Source organism: Delphinapterus leucas, chromosome 11 (genome assembly GCF_059928025.1).
Source record: "Delphinapterus leucas isolate spDelLeu-1000000601 "Yukka" chromosome 11, BTC_Dleu_Yukka2, whole genome shotgun sequence".
NCBI classification, from domain to species: Eukaryota; Metazoa; Chordata; class Mammalia; order Artiodactyla; family Monodontidae; genus Delphinapterus; species Delphinapterus leucas.
In genome coordinates this window covers 62,471,360-62,495,080 of record NC_143139.1, presented here as the reverse complement: position 1 = coordinate 62,495,080, position 23,721 = coordinate 62,471,360, and the positions used below count along the sequence as shown (strand labels likewise).

General features: G+C 36.1%; 1 protein-coding gene across 1 annotated transcript in view; it reads right to left on the bottom strand.

The window, feature by feature from the left end:
- Nucleotides 1–2,486: 2,486 nt before the first annotated feature.
- The window catches only part of LOC111167248 (neuron navigator 3), a 163,779-nt gene continuing 142,544 nt past the window's right edge, over nt 2,487–23,721 (bottom strand). The window contains exons 25-30 of the mRNA XM_022559895.3: nt 17,947–18,101; nt 16,837–16,908; nt 16,056–16,252; nt 15,021–15,139; nt 10,725–10,928; nt 2,487–6,150 (exon numbers count right to left, since the gene is read on the bottom strand). Of these exons, the coding sequence (XP_022415603.2) occupies nt 6,031–6,150; nt 10,725–10,928; nt 15,021–15,139; nt 16,056–16,252; nt 16,837–16,908; nt 17,947–18,101 (867 nt within the window). The 3' untranslated portion in view covers nt 2,487–6,030. The remainder of the gene's footprint in view (nt 6,151–10,724; nt 10,929–15,020; nt 15,140–16,055; nt 16,253–16,836; nt 16,909–17,946; nt 18,102–23,721) is intronic.

Here is a 23,721-nt window from a genome sequence, read left to right as displayed (position 1 = left end):
AAAAAAAAAGGCTGGGAATCTTTAAATAGGTTTTTTTTTTGGTCTAATCTACATTTTCTATAAATGTCTCTCTACTAAGAGAGAAACCTTTAAATTGGCATGCCAGAAGTTTTTTCCATACATCAAGATTATATGAAAATGTTGAGGCATGCTCATAGCTAAATTGTCTGGAAAGTTGTTAATGTTTCAACAATTACTTCTAGGTTCTACAATTAGGCTAATGTAGAGAACAGACCAAAATGGTGGCAGGGGACATGGTGAAAAAGGAAGTCAAGGGATAAGCAAAATCCAGACTGAGCAAAGAATTGTCCTTTGAAGTTTGAACCTTATTCCTAAAAACAAAATGCAAAAGAGGTGAGGGAGGTAGGTGATCACATTTACGTTTTATAAAGATCAATCTTTCTATAGTAGTGTTATCCAACAGGAATAGAAATATAAAGTGAGACACAAATATGAACGTCATATTTAATTGTAGAATTTGTAGTAGCCACATTAAAAAAGGAAAAATAATCAGGTGAATTAATTTTAATACTGCAGTTAATATAATCCAATATACTGAAAGTATTTTCATTTTAACATGTAATCACTGTAAAAATTATTTACTCAGTTGTTCATCAGCTTCAACTGTACCATGCTAGTCTAGAATATTCAGGCAAACTTTTAAAATTCCAGTGATAAATAAAATGTTTATAAGTTTTTTTACAATTTTATGGAAAACAACTTGAGAACTTTCATTTTTCTCTAATAAGATTCTAGTTCAGAAAGTGCTATGTTTAATTTCTATAAATTTGTTTTCTTGCTGATGAACTCCTGAGTAACTAAGAGATAATGTATATTTCATGTGGAGAAGAGAGCCTCCAATGATTGCTTATCCAAATCATCTCCACTGAACTAAAAATTAATATTGAATTCAGTAATGCAACATTTTACCTATCAGTCGGTTGCCCCACCCCCGCCCGCCAAGCAAAACACTGTTGAAGCTTTTTAAACGTCTTAGCTGATCAAAGATATAGATTTAGACAATTTTTAAGGTGGCTTATTTCTTATAAAAATACTGTGATTTTTTTTTTTTTTAACATTAAAGTCCAAAAGTCTGAAATAAAGGTATTTGAACTTCTCCAAATTTAAACACAATCCACTGGTATTGCTGATTCTACTAGTGTCTGAATATCTTTTAGCCTCTATTCATTGGGTTTCTCATTGGTCATTCTCTAGTGGAGAGCTTAGGTGCTCATCAAAATAAGAAGCAGAGACCCAATTGTACTAACTGTAAGTCACCTAGGTTTGTGGCCTGAGTCTCAATGACTCTGAGGCCTGAGAAAGTTGCTTGGCACATATCAGGTGTATAATATAAACATCTGTTGAGTAATAATAATAGCCAACATATAGCACTTAAGATGTGACGGACTTTTCTGAGTGCTTCATGTATTTTAAAATATTCCATCTTCCTAAAAACCACATGAAAAGATGATCAACATCACTAATTATCAGAGAAATGTAAATCAAAAGTACAATGTGGTATCACCTCACACCAGTCAGAATGGCCATCATCAAAAAGTCTACACACAATAAATGCTGTAGAGGGTGTGGAGAAAACAGAACCCTCCTACACTGCTGGTGGGAATGTAGATTGGTACAATCACTATGGAGGACAGTAGAGGTTCCTTAAAAATTAAAAATTGAACTACCGTATGATCCAGCAATCCCACTCCTGGGTATACATCTGGAGAAGACCCATCATGCACTCCAACGTTCACTGCAGCACTACTTACAGTAGCCAAGACATGGAAGCAACCTAAATGTCCATTGACAGTGGAATGGATAAAGAAGATGTGGTACATATATACAATGGAATATTACTCAGCCATAACAAAGAATGAAATAATGCCATTTGCAGCAACATGGGTAGACCCTGAGATTATCATATTAAGTGAAGTAAGTCAGAGAAAGACAAATATCATATGACATCACTCATATGTGGAATCTAATTTAAAAAGATATAAATGAACTTATTTACAAAACAGAAAAAGACTCACAGATTTCAGAACAAACTTATAGTTACCAAAGGGGAAATGTGGGGGGGGGGGATAAATTAGGGGCTTGGGATTAACATACTCACACTACTACATATAAAATAGATAACCAACAAGGACTTACTGTATAGCACGGGGAACTCTACTCAGTATTCTGTAATAACCTATATGGGTAAAGAATCTGTAAAAGAATGAATATATGTATAACAGAATTACTTTGCTGTATACATGAAACTAATACAACATTGTAACTCAACTATATTCTAACAAAATTAAAAAGTAAAAATAAAAAATAGAAAATATCTAAAATAAATAAAATATTTCATCTTCAAAGCAATCTTATGAGTAGATACTGTAACTATCCCATTTTACAGATTAGGAAACTGGATGAAAGATGTACTTTTCATAAGGCTTTAATATTACCATGAATACATTTACAAATTGAATCTTGAGAGTATTTGTTACACTACTGACATTATTAATTGATTATAATGGCAGCGCTAATACAGCAGCTGGCATTTATTCAGTTTCCTGAGTGCCAGGCATTGTTTTAAGTGCTTTACAGATCTAAACTCACTGCTACCAACAGCCCTATGAGGTAGGTAATGTTACTACCCCCATGTTATAAATGAGAAAACTTGGTTAAAAGATGCACTCTTAAAAAAATTTTTTTTAAATACTGTTGACCCCTGAACAACACAGTAATCTGTGAGAAATGGGTATTATTCTAATCATCATTTGATAGGTGAGGAAACTAGGCATAAAGAGGGTGAGTAAATTGGCCAAGGTCACACAGAGAAGAATGACAGTGTTGGGATTCACACTTATGCAGCCTGATGTTGCATGTGTCAGAATTATGTTCCAGTTTTGCATTAATTCAGTGTTTATCTGGATAAGATGAATTGTGGAAATTTCCCAATCTCCTAAATTTTAATCCATTATGGATACTAGATCCATTTTAACTAATATATATATTTTTGCTCAATAACTGTTCTAATTTTCCTGTTTTTAGAATTAAAACCCTACTTAGGGTACCCAAATAAACATTCCAATTACTGGGGTTGGAGACTGAGGTGCTTTGAAAAAATTCTCATTTTAAAGGGGGTTCTGTTTCTTTTTATAGTCTCTATTAAAAATAAAGCATCACCAGAAAAATTATTTTATGTTAAAAGCATCTTTAGAGCTAAAAGCTTAAAAAAAAGACTTAATGGAATAAAAACAAATAATTAAGTGAATATCAACATTTTATTTTATATTAATGCTTATTTTATAACCATTTAGTCAGAGTTTTCTAAAAATATTCACTGAATAAATACTTTTCATTTAAAAAGATATACCTAGTGCCTTCAATTTATTTCCTTACTTAAAAGCTATGAGGTCCCTTCTACAAGGAATGAAAAATAAAAATTCACATACATCCCTACTTATGGCATATTAATAGTACAAGCAACATTTTAAAGCTTGATACTTCCGGTGCATAATTATTCAATTTTCTCCATATATACACGCCACACCTTGTTGTCAATAAATAATTCCACTTTAATGGCAAAGTAATAATTTAGACAGATACAGGGTGCACATTTGCAAAAAAATATATGCAAGCTGGTTTACAAGCTAGAGGAACAATCAACCAATAGAAAATACATCACCCAGTTATGTCCACTGACACCAAGTACTTGTTGTTGGGGCTTTACAAAGACTACAAAACTTTTCAGATGATTTATTTCACTGTTTCTATTTACATGATATGTTACATCAAAAATGTACAAAATATAAAATGTATACAGACAAATGTTTCACAAACTAGTTTAAGTTGTAAACTAGGCGGACCTACTGGGATGTATTGCAGGAATTTGTTTATGACCGTGTTTGGACTGTGTTTCTCAAAACGGCAGGGAAAGATTAGCAATTTTCTTAGATCACATATTATACAAGGGCCACTAGTCACTCATCCAGCTACATATATTGATGCTTCACCACAGATGTGATCCACGTTTGAGGCTTCAAAGTCAGGGTGACCATTCTATGTGCATAAATTCAGTTCCGATTTCCCTTAGGGCAATAGCACCGTGGAGGACCTATGGACTGAGTGACATTCTGACAACTGCGCAGATGTCTCGTGTTGTTATTGTTCTATAGCAACTGACCCGTGGGTGGTCACAGAGAGTAGCACCAATTGCACGTCCTGAAAGTAGCACATTTTCACATGCATGGGACAAGTCTACACCATGGCCTAGCCCTTGGGTTGATAAATTTCAAACCTGTCCCCTGTGTGTGGTGGGAACTTCTCCAATCACTCCCATCAGTTTTCATGCACTCTCTTGAAAGCCTGTCACGACAGATGCACTTTCAGACATTTTTACTTTTCCGAAAATGGATTGGCTTCATGGACAGTTTTGAAGCATGCTCACTCTAGCACTGATAGCTCCTGCATGGTCATCACAACTGTAAATACAGGACAAACACACCAGATAATAACAGTGTTGAGGGTTTGCATTCTGTATTTGCAAAGTACAGGAAATCTCAGCAAGTGAAACATCTCTTAACACCCACAGGATAAAATACAATTTTTTTTGTGTGTTTATTTCGATTTGTGCAAGTTTTTAAAATGATTATTTACAATACCTACCCAGTAGACTGTGCAAATCTAACGTCCTTTTACAGTATAAACGCTTCCTCATCCACAGTGACTTCACTGCATCAGTGTTCTCGAATGCTGAATTTCTCATGTACAACAATATCCATCAAAACAACATGTTCAAAACTCATAATAATTAAAAAAAAAAAATAGGGGAAAAAAGCGGAATCGTTGTGCTCATGCTGCATCTAGTGCTTCCAGCTCTGCTGGATAAGAAATCACAATCTCCCGCCTTCTGAGACTCTTTCCCCTAGAGCTGGATGAAATTTAGCCACATGGCTTCGCTTTTAAGTGACAGTCAAAGAGGGTTTCTGGGTTTACTTGAGTATTTTGGAGGATAGGCAAAGCAATCTATTCACAAGGTAAAAATACGGATCTTTCTCCTATCCATTTCTTCAAAAACAAACACAAAAATAGAGAGAGATGAGGCTACTGCGTTAACCGGTGTTGTAAATGAAAAGACAGTGGAAATCACCAATGGTTTAGGATTTAAACCAACTGTTAAACTGTTGTAGAAATTGGTTTTAAGGCAGTGAGACAGCACCATAGGAAATGTTGCTTCTTTTCACTGACAAGGCTCAAACAAATAAAGCCCTAAAAAAGCCTTTTATCAGTGTTGACTAATAATTGGTATAAAACTCTTTTTAAGGGAGTGGGCAGGTGGTTTAAAAAGACCACGGTGGTAAAAACAACCTTATCAAACCCGTGACTCAGACACTAAAAAGTGGGTGGAGCACATCCTGTGATCATGGCAGTTGAATGACACTGGCACTTCTCCAGCTTGTCACAGCAGTGTTTCCCCTGGCGGTTGCACAATTCCATTTGTGCTTGCGGAGGCCTGGCCTCTTCATTTAGGAATGGGGTGAGCGCACAACACAAACACTACTGGGGCTCCGTGACCAGCACCATGTGGCACAAAGGAGCTTGGACGGATCAGAAGAATGGACCCTGCTTGGGGAGAACAGCCCCTCAGAGGAAACCAAAGGAAGGAACAACAACAAAAAAAGGTCTGCATTGTAAACTTTTAAAGAGGAAAAACAGAAAGTCCAGTTTGGCTATCCCATGTGCAATCTATTCAGTTGCCCTGTCATTAGGGTCCTTTCCAGTTGAGTAATGGAGCCTTACATCACTCCACGGATATAAAAATGCCTAGAAAGGAAAGCAAGTTACACTTCTGTGTCAATTTAGCATCTTGGCGGTTCAAACTTAGTTCTACTGCCTCCTTGGAGACCACGGCCCTGGATCAGGGCCCTGGACAGGGTGCTTTCATATTGTCAGTGGTTTAGTGAAAATACCTTACTTTTTAACCTTTTTTTTTTTTTCGAAAGCATAGTCTTTTCCACTAACTTTTTTCACCCTCTAGAGGGTAGATTCAAGAGACGAATCCAAAACGTCTTCATGGTGGCTGGTGCTATCACTGTCGCAGCTTTGTGTGCCCGAGTAATTGGCTGCTTCTTGGAGTTTCATTAGCATATTCATCTGAAGAAAGAAAAGGAGACATCGATGGAGGCAATGATGCATCGAGGAAGCCAGTCCCAGAAAACACACGGCCCCGAGCCACATGGACGACCCATCTCATCCCCTCCAAGGGAAATGGAAAAAAATTTTAGATTTTTACTAGTTGCCCCTGGATCCTACACGGTTTCTCCCAAACATGACTACAGCAGCAAACCATAAGGACAAAATAGGGCCTCCGCATAAGTCTTTTATTTGCAGTTGTAAATGAATACAGCTCCAGCAGGGAGAGGGGAAAGGAAACTATCACAGCTGGACATCTGGGCTCGTGGCTGGAGAGTACACCAAGCTGCCCAGCTCTTTGGCTGTGAGAAGCAGAAGGCACTGAATGACAACTGAAAGTCCTGAATGTTCCTACAGGCAGATGCACACACGGGCTCCTGGACACGGTCCCTGGAGAGGAGGTGGGGATGGAGTGGAATGGAGCCCCCCATCTGCTGCTTAGGAGCTGACCTTGAGAGGTGACCAAATGAAGCCGACCATGAACGTTGGAAGAGGGAGAAGGGAAGAATCACTGTCAAGTTTCTGTGGTTGTTGAATGTCTGGCTAAAATATGATGGATAACTCACTGAAAACTACAACCACCATCTGGAACAAGAGCGGCTGTCTCAAGTTTCCCAGCCTTATAGGACAATGGCAATGTCTGTTCTCATAAAAGGGACGTAGGCATGAAAGCAGCTGGGGAGAAAGACAGCTAGCATTTCCATGTATTAGAAAATAAAAGGCAGCCACCTTGCTTGGATTTTGATAGATCTGCAGATCCACTGGTAGGGATGGAAAAAGAAAGACTGTTTAAAAGTGAATCATGAATAAATGGTTCAACAGTTTTAGAAAGCACAGAAAAAATGGCACATGTCTTCGGGAGGGTTGTTTTCTTATCAAGGTTTTCTGTAAATTGTAATAATGTTTGTATTGTTTAATGCACGCTAACTTTGCTATTTCATAATGTAATCAAAGTTTTTTGGGTTTTGTTTCCAACTTAGAAATATAGGGAATCTGATCCCAAAGAAAGGAGAAATCTAAAAAGGATTCCTTAGTCATATGTTAGGCTCTGCATACTTGTATGCTCAGCGTAAAATGTGTGTTCAAAAAAGACCTGTGAAATAAAATGACAAAGTGGTAATTACCAATTCCAGCAAGGATGCCTTTCTGACGAAGAAGCTACAGTTACAGCATATTTTAAAGTCATTTTAATATTCTTCAGGACAATATTTTTCAATATAATTTTTTGTCTAATTCCCTGAATTTATTAAACTAGCTACATAAAGATATGAAATTAAAGTAGTTGGTGATAACCTCTTAAACCCAGTGAGTCAAAAAGCTAAATGTCTCCAACAATATTCTGTTTCTCTCTTGCCCTCTCTCTCCTCTCTTGTTTCTCTGTCTCTCTCGTGCGTGTGAGTGCATATACACACACACACACACACACACACACACACACACACACACACACACACACACACCCCTACCTTCATGCACATTCATATTCTCTTTTTCCTTTCCTTTGTCAATCCCTCCCTTATTAGTAGCCGGCTGTATATTCAAGCATCTGGGTGAAGATGATTTGTAAAAGAGAATTGTGTTTTGAGCACCTTCCAAGAGCAGAAATGGTTTCAAGGGTTGTGCTTCTACCTCAGTCACAAATGTTTGAAATCACTTGAATGCTGACTGTTATAAAAGTTTTACCGTGTAATAACAGTATTATTAAAGTCTTAATTTTTGAAAATGGTGCCATATAGTAAATATGTTCTATTAGAATAAGTTCAGAATCTCAGATTCATAATAAATACATATGAAGGCTTTACTCTGCCTTCTCATAGGGTTGCTTTGTACATTCAGGTCAAAGGAGATTACAAGAGGGAGGTAAGGTTCCATACCATTCAGTAGTCACTCGGATAGATCATTATTCTCTACAAAAGTATTTCCTTCCTCTCTTCCCCCCTCCTTCTTTCCCATACCCAGGGTCAGAAATATAACGTCTTACATTTGTAACGCCTCCATCAGGTCCTTATCATCCCTGGTATTTACACATCTGCTAGTCTCCCAGCCTCCATCCTCTCTCCTTTAATCTGCCCTCTATTCTATTATCAAGGTGATCTTTATAAACTGCAAATCTAATGAGGTAGTCCCTTGCTCAAAAACCTTTGGTGGCTCCCCATTGTCTGTGTGATAAAATTTTAACTTCCTACAAGATAAACAAGGCTTCACATGATTTTACAATTGCAGACTTCTGTAGCTGTAATTCCTCCCGTCCCTTTTGTTCTAATCCCAACAATTTGTATACAGCTCCCTAAACTCATTATTTTTACTGTACTGTTCCATCACGTTTCACGTGCTATTTTCTTAATTTTGGATCTTCCCTACCCAACCCCATGATGAGTTTCTATTCATCCTTCCAGACCTAGCTCAAGCCTTTCCTCCTCTGGAGCTTTCTCCTAATCACTTCCTCAACAGACTCACAACTCTATCTGGGATATATCTATCTAGGATATACTTCTATCATTATTTTACTATAATTTATATATATACATGTCTCTCTCCACGGCTGGGCTGTGAGCTTCTTAAGATCAGAAATGAGATCTAATTTATTTTCTGATCACCAGGTCTTAGCCTTGAGTACATACTTATTATTTACTAATATTTACTGAATGAATGAAATTAATGAGTTTGTTGATGGTGAATACACATTATATTTTTAAACACTGTGAGATGTGCCAAACACTTGCATCCGTGTTCAGATTCAAAAATATATTACTGACATTAAATAGTAGATTTTTTTCTGATTTAGATTGGACTGCAAATATGTTTTTACCTATGTCAATAATTATAAAAATATAGAGCAATAAACGCAGAGAGGTGCTTACTTCTCTATCAGAATGTGCCTAATTCAAAGATTTTTAGATGATAAGGTTTTTGTCATTTAACATGTCAGATATCATAACCCCTTGCTCCTTAAGATGTTTAGGTGAGCAGCAGGTTAGGAATCAGAGATATTTTTTACCCAAATTCTCATTCAAAATGTGGAGATCCTGATCGCTTTTCCATGCTATAAGACAAAAGCATTCTGAGCCAGGGAAAGGAGTGATTAATGGGTTTAGCTGACCAGGACTATGGGAATTGGGAAAATTTAAGACATCCCTTAAATGTCCCATACTCTGTAGAGTAACCCTGAAAACAAACCTTATAAACACCTCACCTTTATCAGGAACTGTATTAAAATCTGCAAAAGGAGAACTGGAATTTATAAAAAATTCAGAGGAAATAACCCATATTTGTCCTCTAAGGCTTAATTTTACTCTATTACATTTTAATCATCCTATCAGGAATTACTTAGTGTCTGCTCACAATTATGCAGAATTCAAACCAATTCCACCACCACTGTTGATTTCTAGCTACGTATGAGCTAAAGGGCCAGATACTTGTTATAAAAATACAACTCCAGGCCCTTAAGAAGTTTATAGCCTAGATCAAAAGTCCTAAATAAGAGATCCCTGGGCTCTAAGTAGGTCAATGTTTATATCTCTGTGACTTTATGGAACTTCTTGAAATAGTATGCAAAATCTTCTGTGTGTGTCCATTTTGTTGGGGAAAAAAATCATGAAACTTTATCAGATAGTTCACATATAAACCCCCAAATATTCAGAATGATCAGCTGAAATGATGATGACATATACATGTCGGGGTTGTTGGTATAAGGGTATTCCACAAGATAGCAAGTCATTTTCTGTCTTTAGGTATAGTTATAGATTATGATTTTAATCATTTCCTTTTTTGTTTGTTTTAAGTAACATAATGACCTTTATCTCAGCATGTCTTCTGTCTGTATTGGTTTCCCAGTGATCCCTTTAGTCAGAGAATAGTAAGCTAACAAACACATTACGTTTGATACCAATCTATGGAAAGTCATCTCTAAAAATAAAATATACATACAAAAATAAAGTCATTTTCCTATCATGTACTTAATATTTTCAGAGTATTCATACTTTGGAGTTTTACTGACTTATATTAAGCCTTTCATGATTGCAAACTGAGCAAGGCAGAGAATAACGTCCCTTTGATTTCAAGTCAGTTTATTCTTCCCTACTGTTGCCAATAGAGGACTAATTCTAAATTTAGTCAGATACGTGTAAAACATTCTTTAGTTCTTCAAGCATACATTAGATTATATTCTTTTGGTTTCTTTCATTTTAGAACAAAATTCAGTTTTCTCTTACATACCTAATGAATTGAGTACTGAATGTTTAAAATTTATTGATTTATTTACACAATTTTCTGCATAATAAAAGAAAACTTACGGCCGCAGAGTTCAGCCTGGTTTCAGTGTTTTTTGATTATTTTTAAGCATATGAGTTTGGTCTTTCATTTTAAGAGTTTCACCCAATGAAAGTAGGCCAAAGGTAAAAATTTTAAAACTGAGTACCAATATCAGGACAGTTTCAAACATTACCTAGGATAACTAATGTCTCTGATGCATAAATACTAATGACCGCACACTATAGTCAAGATTATATAGGAAGAACCAAACATCAGCTTCTTACCAGGGGATCCCCCTCTGTGTCAGTTTGTGGAATGTGCTTTGAGGTTGTAGCTTCCTTTGTGGATATGCAGCCCTCATACCCAACATCTTCTGGTCTCAACTGAAGTAATGCTGGGCCCTCCTGAGGCAAAGATGCTGAGCTCCATGGGTATGTATCAAGCACCCACTTTGAGGGATCTTCCCAGGGTGCTCGTTTCCCATACATCTAAAAAGTGATCACAAATTTAGCACATATAAAATGCATTTCTATTCAGTACAAAAGGTGACTACTAATTGATTGATTCCTTTGCACACTGAGTTCCTATGGGACTCAGGGGAATGAAGTGTCCATACAAAATTTTCCAGATTTTAAACATATATCTCTCTATATAGTTCACTTAAAACTTGAAGGCTAGACAAAATAAAGCTTGAGACAAAATAAAGCTGAACATTTGGGATAGGTTATCAACATTTGGAGGAGAGCATGAGGGAGCTTTATTTTAAATACATGAAGAAATGGCTGCCCCATTTATCTTTGTTAGTAATTTACAAACTAAAAGAAAGCTCATCATTGAGAAAGGAAAGTTCCAGTAATGGAGAAATTAAAAAGCTAGACACTAAATAGCTTTCTTTACTAAAGTGCACTTTGGAAAGATGGTGAATAAAAGAGACTTCTTTTCTCTGTCCACTTCATTCTACTCAAATTTTCCTTGAAAATAAGAATCCTTTCTCCGACAACCATTTCCCTCAGATTAACTTCCTCTATAATCTCACTGCTTCCCATTAAAACTCTTTTTAGATATTTTTTTATAAGGCCACTAGTAAAAGAGGAGAATCATGGGAAATGAAAGATTTGTCAAAACTCATATGGAGGGAGAAAGTTAATAGAAAGAGATTATAAAGCCTGGTTAAAGTACTGGCAGTGGAGTAGAGGGCAGATGAATCCAAGCGATGTTAAAGAATTTTTAAGCTGAACGCAAAGCCAAAACCAAACTGGGAAGGGCACACTGAGGAGAAAGAGGTTGATGGGACTTGGTAAAAAAAAAAAAAAAAAAGTATAAGCCACAGGGGCACAGAAAGAAAAGTTAAAATTAAGAGAAGAGGACAGTAACATGGGTGCGCTAGTTCTTTAATGGACTCTCCTACTCCACTGAGGGCAATCCTGGTTACTAGGTGTATACACATCTTGGTCGTGGATGGTACAGAACACCGTGTTAAGTGTTCTATGTGGCTTCTTGTGGTTCAGTGAGACAAAAGCAAAATGGCGGACATTGAGGCCATGAAAGCCCATGGCTGCCTTGGAACTCTCTTTTGAGTTTCTCCTGGAGAAGTTGTATGACATTGTGGCAGCTTGTCTTAAGAAAAAAAAAAGTTCAGGTCTTGATAGCTGTGCATTTGTTTAGGGGATGATGGTAGGGGTGGCAATGGTTAGTTTTCTTTTCTTTTTTTTTTTTTTTAATAGTTCTCTTCTTTTAGAGCAGAAAATTTCTCTCAGTTAAAAATCTACTTTATAGAGGATGTAAAACATAGCTTGCTATACAACTTAAACTAATTGAAGGAAAGCATATAATTCTTGGAAAGGAAATGTTTCCAAAAAAATATGGAAGTCTAGTAGAATCAACAGGTGTCAGCCTTTAAAGAATCATCAAGGACAGCAAAATTGGGGGCGACCAATAGAAAGCTAAACAGGCTCAATTCTATATTCCAGAGTAAAATAGATGCTATAGAAGAAGAATTGAAAGAAATGAAATATAAACATTCAGAAGGAGATAATCTGATTGTTGACGTTTCAAGAAAGATAGAATCATCAGAATAAACATTGGAATCCAGTGCATCACCAGTGTTTTTTTCAACTAGAACATCTGGTAAAGTGTATTCCCCATACGGTTCCCCATCAAAGTATCCGCCTTCATTTGAAGAGAGCTTTTTCTATTCCTCTCAACTCAGATTTTCATCTTTGTAACCATGCTTTGTTTTTCCACCTCTTGTTCCAATTCATGGTTCTTTGTTGCCAGGATATCCAAGGAAATGGTTCATGACATGTGTGATTCCTTTTTCTCCTGTTCCTCCAGAAGTCACATATGGACCATCCCAAGAACATCATCTGCCAACAGACTTCTGGTCCAGCGTATCCTTCAGTAGCAATGAGAACTCTCTACTCACCAAAGGGTTTTCCTTTTTCTCTCCAAGTGCTGAATTCCTCCTGCCCCCTGCCTCCTGCCACCAACCCCCACCAACACCCAGCTACTCCCTACATCATGGTTGAGCCAGCTTTCACACTAACCTACTACTAAACATCTAGAACCACAGCATAAAACTTGAGATCTTTTAATCCCTCCTCAAAAATTTTTTTTGAAGTATCTCTCAGTTTGGGAAACTGGTATTACCTTAGTGATTATGCCTTTGTTTGAATGGAAGCTTTATAGTATGATAATTCTCAGGACAGTGTTTTATAAATAATATTGACTTAAATATTAAAAACACTATGTAGTTAAAAAAATGAGATCTAAGGATTTTTAGGTATCATGGTTTTTGAGTTTTTAAAACGCTTCTAATTCTTTCTAGATATTAGCAAATGAATACGAAATAAGGAGAATTTCATATATAAAGATTTGGATCCTAGTTTATTAATACTGAAATAGTATCTAGAGAACAAATAATTCATTTAAATATTTATTCTAAAATTATGACTGTGAATATTTTAAATACATTTTCATTAAAAAAATATATATATATATTTTTTTGGTAAAAATGGTTGAAATCAAGAGACCCAACTCACATCTGAGATAGCATAATAGGTTTAGAGGAATCCTCACATGTGCTATGTTATACTTGAAAAATAAAAACCTTTGGTACAGTCTTTAATTTTGTTGGAGACACTTTCTGGGGCTAGTTTGGCTTATACCCTTAAAAATATGAAATTGAGTTATTTAAATATGGATTAGAACCAATTGATAGCGTTCTCTAGGATCATTACCTCTGAATTCTCAGAACACCCTCGTAATATGATAGTTCTAAATCACTGCCATGCCCTTCTACTAGGTGAGGAAAGCATGATGGTAAAAGGAAGCAAAATGAAGTAAAGTAGAAAACCAGTTTTTTTAGACAGTAAAATAAAGACTTAACACAGTATTGCAGATGACAAAATGTGAGAAGCGTGAAGTATATCTTAATTCTAGCAGCAGTTGTGATAACCAGAAATAGAGATGCCTAAGCAAAATACTACCTAAACCTTAGCTAAGTTATTGTAAAGATGACTGGATTTTTCTGCCACAAGTTTGGTAATTATACAATATCAATCTTAAAATATTCACACATAAGTTTTATAATTCTACAATTTCATGAAATTTCAACTTCAATATAAGGAAAAATCAAGAGTGATGGAAAAGGGATGATACATTTTATTGAAGAAAAAGGGTTTTCTTATTAGTGATATATTTTGACTTCTCAGTGAAGAGTAAATAGAAGGGGTGGATGAAAGGTGGATGACAGGGACAGCAGGGGCGCTCCTGAACCCGCCTGCCATAGATTTTAAAAAGTCAAATGCCTTAGATTTAGAGCACTCTCATAAATAGTAAAGGATCTTACAAGTGACGTTAAAGGGCTTCAAAAAAGAAATATCCTGAAGCAAGGAAACTATAAGCAAAAACTACTTGTTGCAGATTAGATAAGAAGAGAATAAATGATCAAGGTCCGTATAAACATGCCTTTCTTATAAGATGTAGAACTGTGCAATTATCTAGCTATCTAATAAGCACAGGTCTGGGGACTTCCCTGGTGGTCCAGTGGTTGAGAATCCATCTTACAATGCAGGGGACGCTGGTTCGATCCCTGGTCAGGGAACTAAGATCCCACATGCTGCAGGGCAACTAAGCCCATATGCCACAACTAGAGAGTCCTCGCGTCACAACTAATGACCCTGCGTGCCACAACTAGAGAGAAGCCTGTGCACTGTAACAAAGAGCCCGTGTGCCGCAACGAAAATCCCGGGTGCTGCAACTAAGACCCAGTGCAGCCGATAAATAAATAAATAAATATTAAAAAAAAAAACAGGTTTGTAAACACCTATGGCAATAAATTTGGCCTTCAATGTGTACTTGTTAGAATAACTGTGCTTTCTCTTTCTCCTACATATTTTTCTCAGAACAGAAAAAAAGTAGTGTATACTATTTGTTCTTTCAAACTTTACCACTATATTTATATAGTTCATGCCTTATTTTTCTGCTCAAATACGCAGAGAAATGAATTATTTTTGCTTTTAAAGGATGACTTTTTTCACTTAGTTTTTAAAAACAGTAAAGAAAATTGAGTACTATACCTGCAGACCTTCTCTCACTGCCTCCAGAATATAAGGTACCAAAGAATAGTTCCAGAGATCCATGAACCATACTCTAGAACCTTCTACATCCATGGGGCAAGGAAGGAAAAGTCGAGGACCTGAGAAGAAACAAATAACAAAACATTTTTAAGAACCCATATTTAGACACCATTTGGGGGGAATGTTTCTTATAGGATTCTTAGAAAATTATAATCTTGGCTAGTTTGATTATATTAAAGTGTGTTTCACTGAAGACCCAATCTCCAGGACCCTCCTTTCTTTTTACACTAAAACCTTAATCTAAAATGTAACATTTTAGCATTGGGAGAAACCTTAAAGGTCATAATCCGGTCAATCTGCCCCATTTTACAAATGACAAAACTATGCTGGAATGAATTGTCAAATATAAAATATGTCATTATTTGCAGAAGTGGGTCTCTGCCTTGGTCTTCTGATCACAAATATAGAATTTTTCTTTCTAATTTACACTGTGTCTTTAGTGAGTATGTCTTTATGATCCACCGCAATGGGAAAGGGACATTTTTTTCGTGCAATTTAAGAAGGAATACAAAAACAAACATCTTTATGCCAACTCAAGAAAATAATTCAAACAATTTTGTCTTCATGAAAAATGTAAAACACTTAAATTACCTCTAACTAAAATCTTCTCTCACAACTATATTTGATATGAGCCATAAGCTAATATTTGTTTTTAGCATAAAAAAGGTACTCTAAACAGATACAATTTATTTCAAATGGTTATCTGATTTTTAGATATTTGTCTATATTAAACTTATTCGATGTCAGTAAAATCTTAGTAAACCATAATAGTCAGACAAAATAAATCTAATTAGAAATATTTATGCAAAGCTTGGAAGAAGGCAAACTTTCAGAAGGAAAAAAAAATGAAAACTTAAATCTCTGGGAGCTTGAAAAACATTAGCTTCACTTGTTATTTTCTGCCCTCCAATCTGGCCATCTTTACCACGTACTCGTAGTTCCTGGAAAATGGCATATTGCAATTTTGGAACTCACCAATGGTAACATCAGAAGAACTGTGTGTTTCCAAAAAACTGTTGAGATGATGCCATGTCTTAGGAATCCAATCTATAATTTTGACTAGGTCATTATTGCGTATGTTCCTTTCAATTTCCATCTCTATCAGTTTCCTTCGAAGATATCTGCCTAAAAAGCCTTTTACTGGTTCTGTGTGGTTTGCACATAGTACCCACCTACAAAAAGAGAGAAAAAACCCAAAAACTCAGAAATCTTTACATAAATTAAACTTTTATATAAATTAAACTTTAAGTCCACAGTGATTCTCTTTCCAATATAAAGTAATAATGTTCCTAATTTAATTGGTGGCCATATGTTAATGATCAAAGGGATGAGAAGGTCTATTAGCATTAGAGCTATACTGTAACTAACTTTTCATCTTGAGCTAAAGAGAAGCTTATGTGCGTCACAGCAGTGAGTGGGCATGTACAGGCTGAGCACTCTTCTGTAGGAGAATCACAAATCCTGAAATAGGAACTGTCTCCACATTTCTCACACTTAGAAAAAAAGTGCTCTACTTTAGCCAGTGACATAGTGAGCAGAAAAAACATTTCTTTTTTCTTCTTTTTGAAAGAAACACTTCTGATTACAGGTTGAGGATCACAAAATGTCTGCTTGAGAAAGAGTGTCAGAAGAAGTGAGAATTATTTTCACACCCCAGGTCACCACTGGCAGGGTTTCTCAATGTACAAATGGAAAAAACAATAACCAAAAGCAAACAGAAAAGAGACAATATGAAAAAAATTCAATTTATCTTCACCTGAAATTGTGATGCAGCTCTAGATTTGGTGATGAAGAAACTCCCTGATTCATTGTTCCAATAATATATGGACTGGGGAAAAAAAAGAAAGTTTATATGTACTAAAGGTAAAAGAGATTAATACATTAAAATTGTCTGCGAAAGCAATTTAGATAAATATGGATTTTTCCATTTTAACATTAGGCTGTAAAAGGGTAATTCTGTAGTGGTTGGTTGGAAAATGACAAAGATCACTAAACTGGAAATTAAGATTTGGGGTTCTAACTTCAGATCTGGCATCCTAAGCAAATCATTTTCCCTCTATAAGCCCAAGTCTTCTCATCTATGAAATGCAAAGATTAGACAGAACAACCACAGTGGTCTCTCTACTCCAACAGCTTATGATTCTTGTGCTTATAATCTAATTCATTAATTTTTTCTTTTGTTTCATAATTATTTCAAAGGTTCTTAATAACATGAAAGAATTTATATTCTTGTTTCAATATTTATTTTATGCTGATTAATTTTTAACATTTAAAAAATCTCTAGCAGAGATAACTGGGTTACTTGCACCATTAAAGCTAACATTTATGTTGTTGTTCTTATATGTCCTTTTTTAGAGGCCATACTATAGTGAATCTTAAGTGGGTTTTCAGATTTTTTTTATACTCTACTTTAACCTTTTCTTTCATGTAAATAAAAATTAGAATCACTAGTGGAGAGAGGTATATCTGAATGTATTAAAATTATTTCTATAGGAAGGCTGAATTTAAACTTTAAATGGACTAAGAGTGAAACAAGAGCTCTATAGCTTCGTTCTAGTTCTTAATTTCCCTGATTCAAACATTCCATCATTGATAATGGTCTCCCAGACTTCCAGCATACCTGTAGAAGTTAACATCATCAAGTAAGTAATGTTGCCATAAAAGTGCCTGGGACGCAATTGTTGAATGAATAAACAGATGTTCTAATGAACACACAGTGGTTCTTTGGAAATATGGTATAATAGTAATGAAGGCTTCTCAAATTAATAGCATCCACTATACGTCTTAAAAGGTATAAAGGCACAAGAATGCGTATCTGATCACCATTTTTTCATATCTTATCACTCGAAATATTTCACAAGCATACCATTTATTGTATTTACAGTTGAGAAAACCATTGAAGATATCACTCAAAGAGCCCACATGATGAAGATTATCAAGAATTATTACAACTGGAAGCTCTACACCGTTATTATCCGCACTGCATTGTTCAGCCAGGTTAGCTAGATATTGTTGCAATTCCTTTAAAAAAAAAGAAAACAAATATGTTAATGAGAAATTTATACCAATGGAAAGCAATTCATAGTTTAGGAATGATACATTTTGTCGTCCATCCAGGTTCTTTGATTAAAACTCACAGATCATTCCATTGATATAAAACCTTACTCTACAAAGCAAAAAAACATACAATGTTGAGAGGATACACTTTTAAAGGAAAGAGAAAAGCCAGTACAGGACACCTGAAGTAAATATAAAGCTGTAAACACAAGGACACACTCCTCAGTTGTTTTCTCCCTGGAAGAAAAGTGAAAAAAAAAAGAATTCTGGATATGAGCTCTTAGGATAAACCACAAATACTGAGATTCATTCTTGTTTTTGGTATTACAATGATAAAGATGGATTTTAGCAAACCTTATAATTTCAAGTATAGACTAAATCCAAAATGGCACCCCTAAGTTTCCAATAAGACTTTAAATATTTTAATTCCAATTCATTTTGATGAGGTGCATCTGAAAATACAGCCCTGGGACTCAAATAAAACTGTGGTAGGTTGGTTGGTTGGTTGATTTGTTATTTAGTTATTATCTGCTTGTAATTGTTGTAATTTATAACAACAGACAAAATGTGTTATATTTCATTAGGTCACTTGACATTAGAATTTAGCATTTATTAAGCTTCTTGGTTCTTTACAGATATTATTCCTTTCTAATAGCTTTTAATCTAAATATGATAACCAGTTCACTGATTGCTCTCACAGATGGGTAGGCCAGAAATATAATTAGATTTCTTAGAATTATCCTAATCAGTAAGAGCATTTCCATAATATTTGCATATTTACAATGACATTTTCCATTTGTACATCTTGAGCAGGGTTAAAAAACAATTTCATGATGGATCTTGAATAATGAATGAATAGAATTCCAAATGATAAGTATGTAGTTTTTTACTCTTTCAACACAGCTTTAGCAAGCGCCTACTATGTGCCAGGTACTCTGGCACCAAGGATTTAGAGATTACTTTTATGTTCAGGCATTAGAGTTGATAGAAAGGCAGGCCAACAAGTAAGTCTCAAGGCAATGTGATAACTGAAATGCATAAAACACTATAGAAAAACTAAAGAGAGGCATCTAGTCCAGATTTAAGGTTCATAGAACTATAGAGTATGAGGGCAGGAGGTATAATTGAAGAATAAAGAGTAAAGCGTAAGAGGTGGAAGATACGAGTGTGTGATGTGTTGGGAGAAATACTGGTGTTCTGCTTTTGCAAGAGAAATGGTCCATGGCAGTAGTGATCTCAATGAAAGGGGAAATCGAAAAGACTTTGAATCCATGCAGAGGAATTTGGATTTTACTATATAAACATGTGCACCATTCATATGTTGTTGTTTTCCCCAGGGTAGAGAAATTTATTTATCGAAGGAAACATACATGTGAAGGATAGGATGATTAATTAGAAATGGAAAACACATTCAAGATGCTTACTGCCCAGAATAGGTTAGGCATGTATATAGATAACTAAAATTCACAGTGAAAACTAATACGTTACTGCAAAAGAATATACACTAAAGATTTTGTTCAGAGCATGTAAAGATTACTTGTAGCTTCTGGGAAAGATTTTGTGGTGGCAGTATTATTTGCTATTAACCCTTTATTTTAAAGATTAGGTAATACTGTGATGCTTAAAAATGGAAGAAGCGCTTTCTTCATAGATGGAGAAGAACAAAGGCAGAAACATAAAAATATGATATCCATGTAGGAAAAACCCAGTAGTATATGTTTTGTGAAAGAGTGGTAAATAAATTGGAAAGGAAAGTTTGCAACCTTGAATGGTTGGTAAGACTACTGGACTTTTCCTACTGACAGTGAAGAAACATTGACTATTCTGGGGATCTGAGTGATGTAGTCAGAATCATGATTTCAAAGTGTGGTAAGTATATTGCAAAGGAGGAAGAGAAACCAGTCAAGAGATACTGAAATTGCTGAAGCCAAGAGACACTGTGGAACTCAAGAGAAATAGTAGAAGTATGGGAAGATTTTTGACCTAGAGCAGAAAGCAGTGGGGAAACACTGCAGGATTTTAATGTGGTCAGCTTTTAATTATGAAAGAAGAATTATGAATGAATAGAAGACATTCTATTTCCATGAGGTGCAAGGATAAAGAGGCAGAGAGAGAAGGGGGATTTAATGCAAGTTGTAAATCAAGCAGTTAGTAAACAATTGCAATAGTCCAAGTAAATGACAGAGTGTTTATTTGGGTGGGAGGGTAATGGTAGTAGAGATGGATGAAAGAAGATGGATTTGTGATATATTTTCACAGATACATCACAAATATACAAGAATTGAAACTGGCATTCCTAAACATGTATATTTAGTATACTAATGAAAACATACTTATAAGCTAATAGAAATGCCTACCATATGGAAGAGTGGGCACACCCAATACTGTCCAATTGGAGCCAATACAAGTTGAAACAAGGGAGTTATCCAGATGAGAACAGAAGTGGGAGAGAAAAGAGTGTTGGGGGATATTTTCATTTACTGGAAGGTGAAGGAAAAACAGTCAGTGAAAGGCACTGAGCAGCAGCTTACTAGAGGGTAGGAAGGAGACAAGGAGAGAATGAAAATCATGAAAATCAGAACAATTTCTAGAAAGGGGGATCAATTATAGCAATTTAGTATATACGGATCAAAAGAGGGAGAGAGAGGTGGGGGGAGAGGAGGAGGTGGTGGAGCTGAAGGGGGCAGGGGAGCGGGAGAAGTTTGAACTGAATTTGGTAAAGAAGAATCACCGGGTGATTTTGGAAAAATAGGGCCATTAGATTCTATTGTGGTCCTCTCTCATCTTGAGAAGGGTAGTAGATCCCTTTGGGAATCTAATGAAAGCTATGGACCAGTCACAAGTGGAAACAGGCATACACAAATAATTTGGTCATACAACTTGAGTTTTCTCAAACCTTTTTGAAATCACTTCATGATCCCCACTCTAGCTTAATCAGGGTAAAATCTTAGATTGAAGTACTGATACATTAGCATTAGAAGTTTCATGTCCAAGATCTAATCAGGCAGAAAAAAACAGGTATATCTACTAGATGGACATTGATAATGAGATGAATCCCATGCTTTGAAAATATACACAGAACACAGCAGTTATACAAAAACTATTGATCATTGCTATCTCTGATTTTGACTCCAGACACACTCACAATGAATCTGCCAAGTCCAGCTTTCTGATCTTTTCCCACCTAACATTCCAAGTGGCTTCAGTTGGCCACATATTCTTTACTAAATCCATCTCTAGCCTCTGGGCCCACCGTATCAAATGTCACAAAGTGTAACTGTTTATGTGTCCTGCTTTCAATCAAAATATTCCAGCTGGCAACTCGAGAGAGGGCTTGAAGAGTGGGAAGAGGAAAAGAATGTAAAATGCAGAGGGAACAAAAACATGAAAAGATTTTTTTCATTTGATGGTTTATTATTGGCTTTTTTTGGAATCAGTGAGTGATTTGTGGCTTTGTCTCTTCAGAGCTATCGAAGGCATAGCAGAAAGCATGTCAGCAGTTACACAGTTCCATTTCTCAGGAAAAGAATTTATTTCGTACCTCATTCACCCTTTACTTAAGTAAATCTACACTTGGCAGCATCCTTCCTACAATCCCAACCTGTCATCCCCATTTCTCTATACCACTCTCACATACCATCAACCCCCCGAAAATAAAGTGTGGATTCTCTGACAATTTGGCAAGAATTGGCCAAATTCTCTGGCCATGACTTGGTATGCAACATTACTGACAGCTCATTCAAATCTTACAAACCTAAAGAAACAATAAGCATTTGTTAGTCGTAGTTTGTGCTTTCTTGGTGATGAATGCCATGTGATTTGTCCATGGATTTCTTCCTATTACTGTTTACTAGCATCATTTGTTCTGTTCAAAGGCTCTTGGCAAGCTTCATTTTTCATCAGTTTGTAATAACAAAGATTAAACTGACCTCATAATGGCACAAGTGATTTTATTCAGAAAAAGTAGAAAATAAGAGTGCTGGATATATTTGATCAAATTTTAAAGGACATATAAATTATTATTGATTAAGAATATCTCCAAGTACTAAACACTTTTTTTAAACTGAAATAAAAAGAACTTATATATAACAGTATATTTTGGAGTGAGGCAAATTTTAGAACTAATGTTAAGTTACCCTACTTTATTTTAGCATGTCGAATTATATCCAAGTCAATCTATCTGATTCGAAACTTGATTTTAAGTGATTTTCCAACTTTATCAAAATGCCTGTTTCCTCTAATAAATCTATTCTTCTCTTATCTTCCAACCACTTGTTTTTTTCATAACAGAAGTAACTTCTAAAGAGTTCTGTCACATCAACATTAAGGAAACACCAAAGAGAGCACTGAGGGTAATTAAGAGATGCCAATTCTTTCATCATTTTGGCTGAAAAGAAAACAAAATGTGCTAAAAGCTTTTAAATAAAGCTATGAGGAGACCCAGAATTCACTGGAGGCATTAAAGGTGTAGGCTGAAGCAAACAACTGTGCTCTTCCTGCTTCTGCTTAAAGAAGAGTTCAAGGCTTCCCTGGTGGCACAGTGGTTGAGAGTCCGCCTGCCGATGCAGGGGACACGGGTTCGTGCCCCGGTCCGGGAAGATCCCACATGCCGCGGAGCAGCTAGGCCCGTGAGCCATGGCCGCTGAGCCTGCGCGTCTGGAGCCTGTGCTCCGCAACGGGAGAGGCCACAGCAGTGAGAGGCCCGCGTACCGCAAAAAAAAAAGAAGAGTTCAATATTCTGCCTCAGGTGCCATGTCTCTCTCTACTTGAAATGAGAATGGGTGGTTCAACCACAATCCAAATAGTGTTGAGTTCCAAAGAAACATTCGGAATTCATGTGCTGTATTAAGTCCACATTAAGAGATCCCATCATGCTTTATACACACCTTTGTTCTCCTTGAAAAATACATATAAGCCAGTTTTGAACAAAGATCCGTGTATGTGATGGGGGTGGGTGGTCTGTATGTGTCTGTGTGTATTTGTGTAAGAAACCGTTACAGTATTGGGAACCAAGAGCTATAATTAATAACTGCAGGCAACCCTTAGGTGGTGCTTGCTACTTGTACTATTCTCTCCCTCTCCCTGCTTCTATCTGTCTGTCTATCTGTCTGTCTCTCTCTCACACACACACACAGATACACACCCATTTAGTCCTTACCACAACCTCACTATTTTTTCCCATTTTACAGCTGGGAAAAGTAAGGCACAAAGAAATTTAACAATCAGCCCTAGGTCCCACAGTTGGTCAGTGATATGGACTTAATGAACTACTCCTTTAAGAAATTTTTGTTCACTAAATTAAATGTCTTGTTTATGTCAAGAATCCAGTGGGTTTGGGTTGCTTTGGGGAGTCATGTTTCTTTTCTAAAAATTTGCAGGCCAGAGGTTTCTGCGAGACTGGGTCAGTTTAGATCATCTAACCAGGTTATCTCTAGAAAAACAACAGAACCCAGTATCATCTGGATATCTTCAAGGTATTGCTTATACCAGATGTAGTTTCCTAAGAGAACCTTAGGTTGCACTGATTGAGAATGTAAATGAATAACTATAGGCAAAAATAGTCCAGTGTTAGGAATATGTTAGG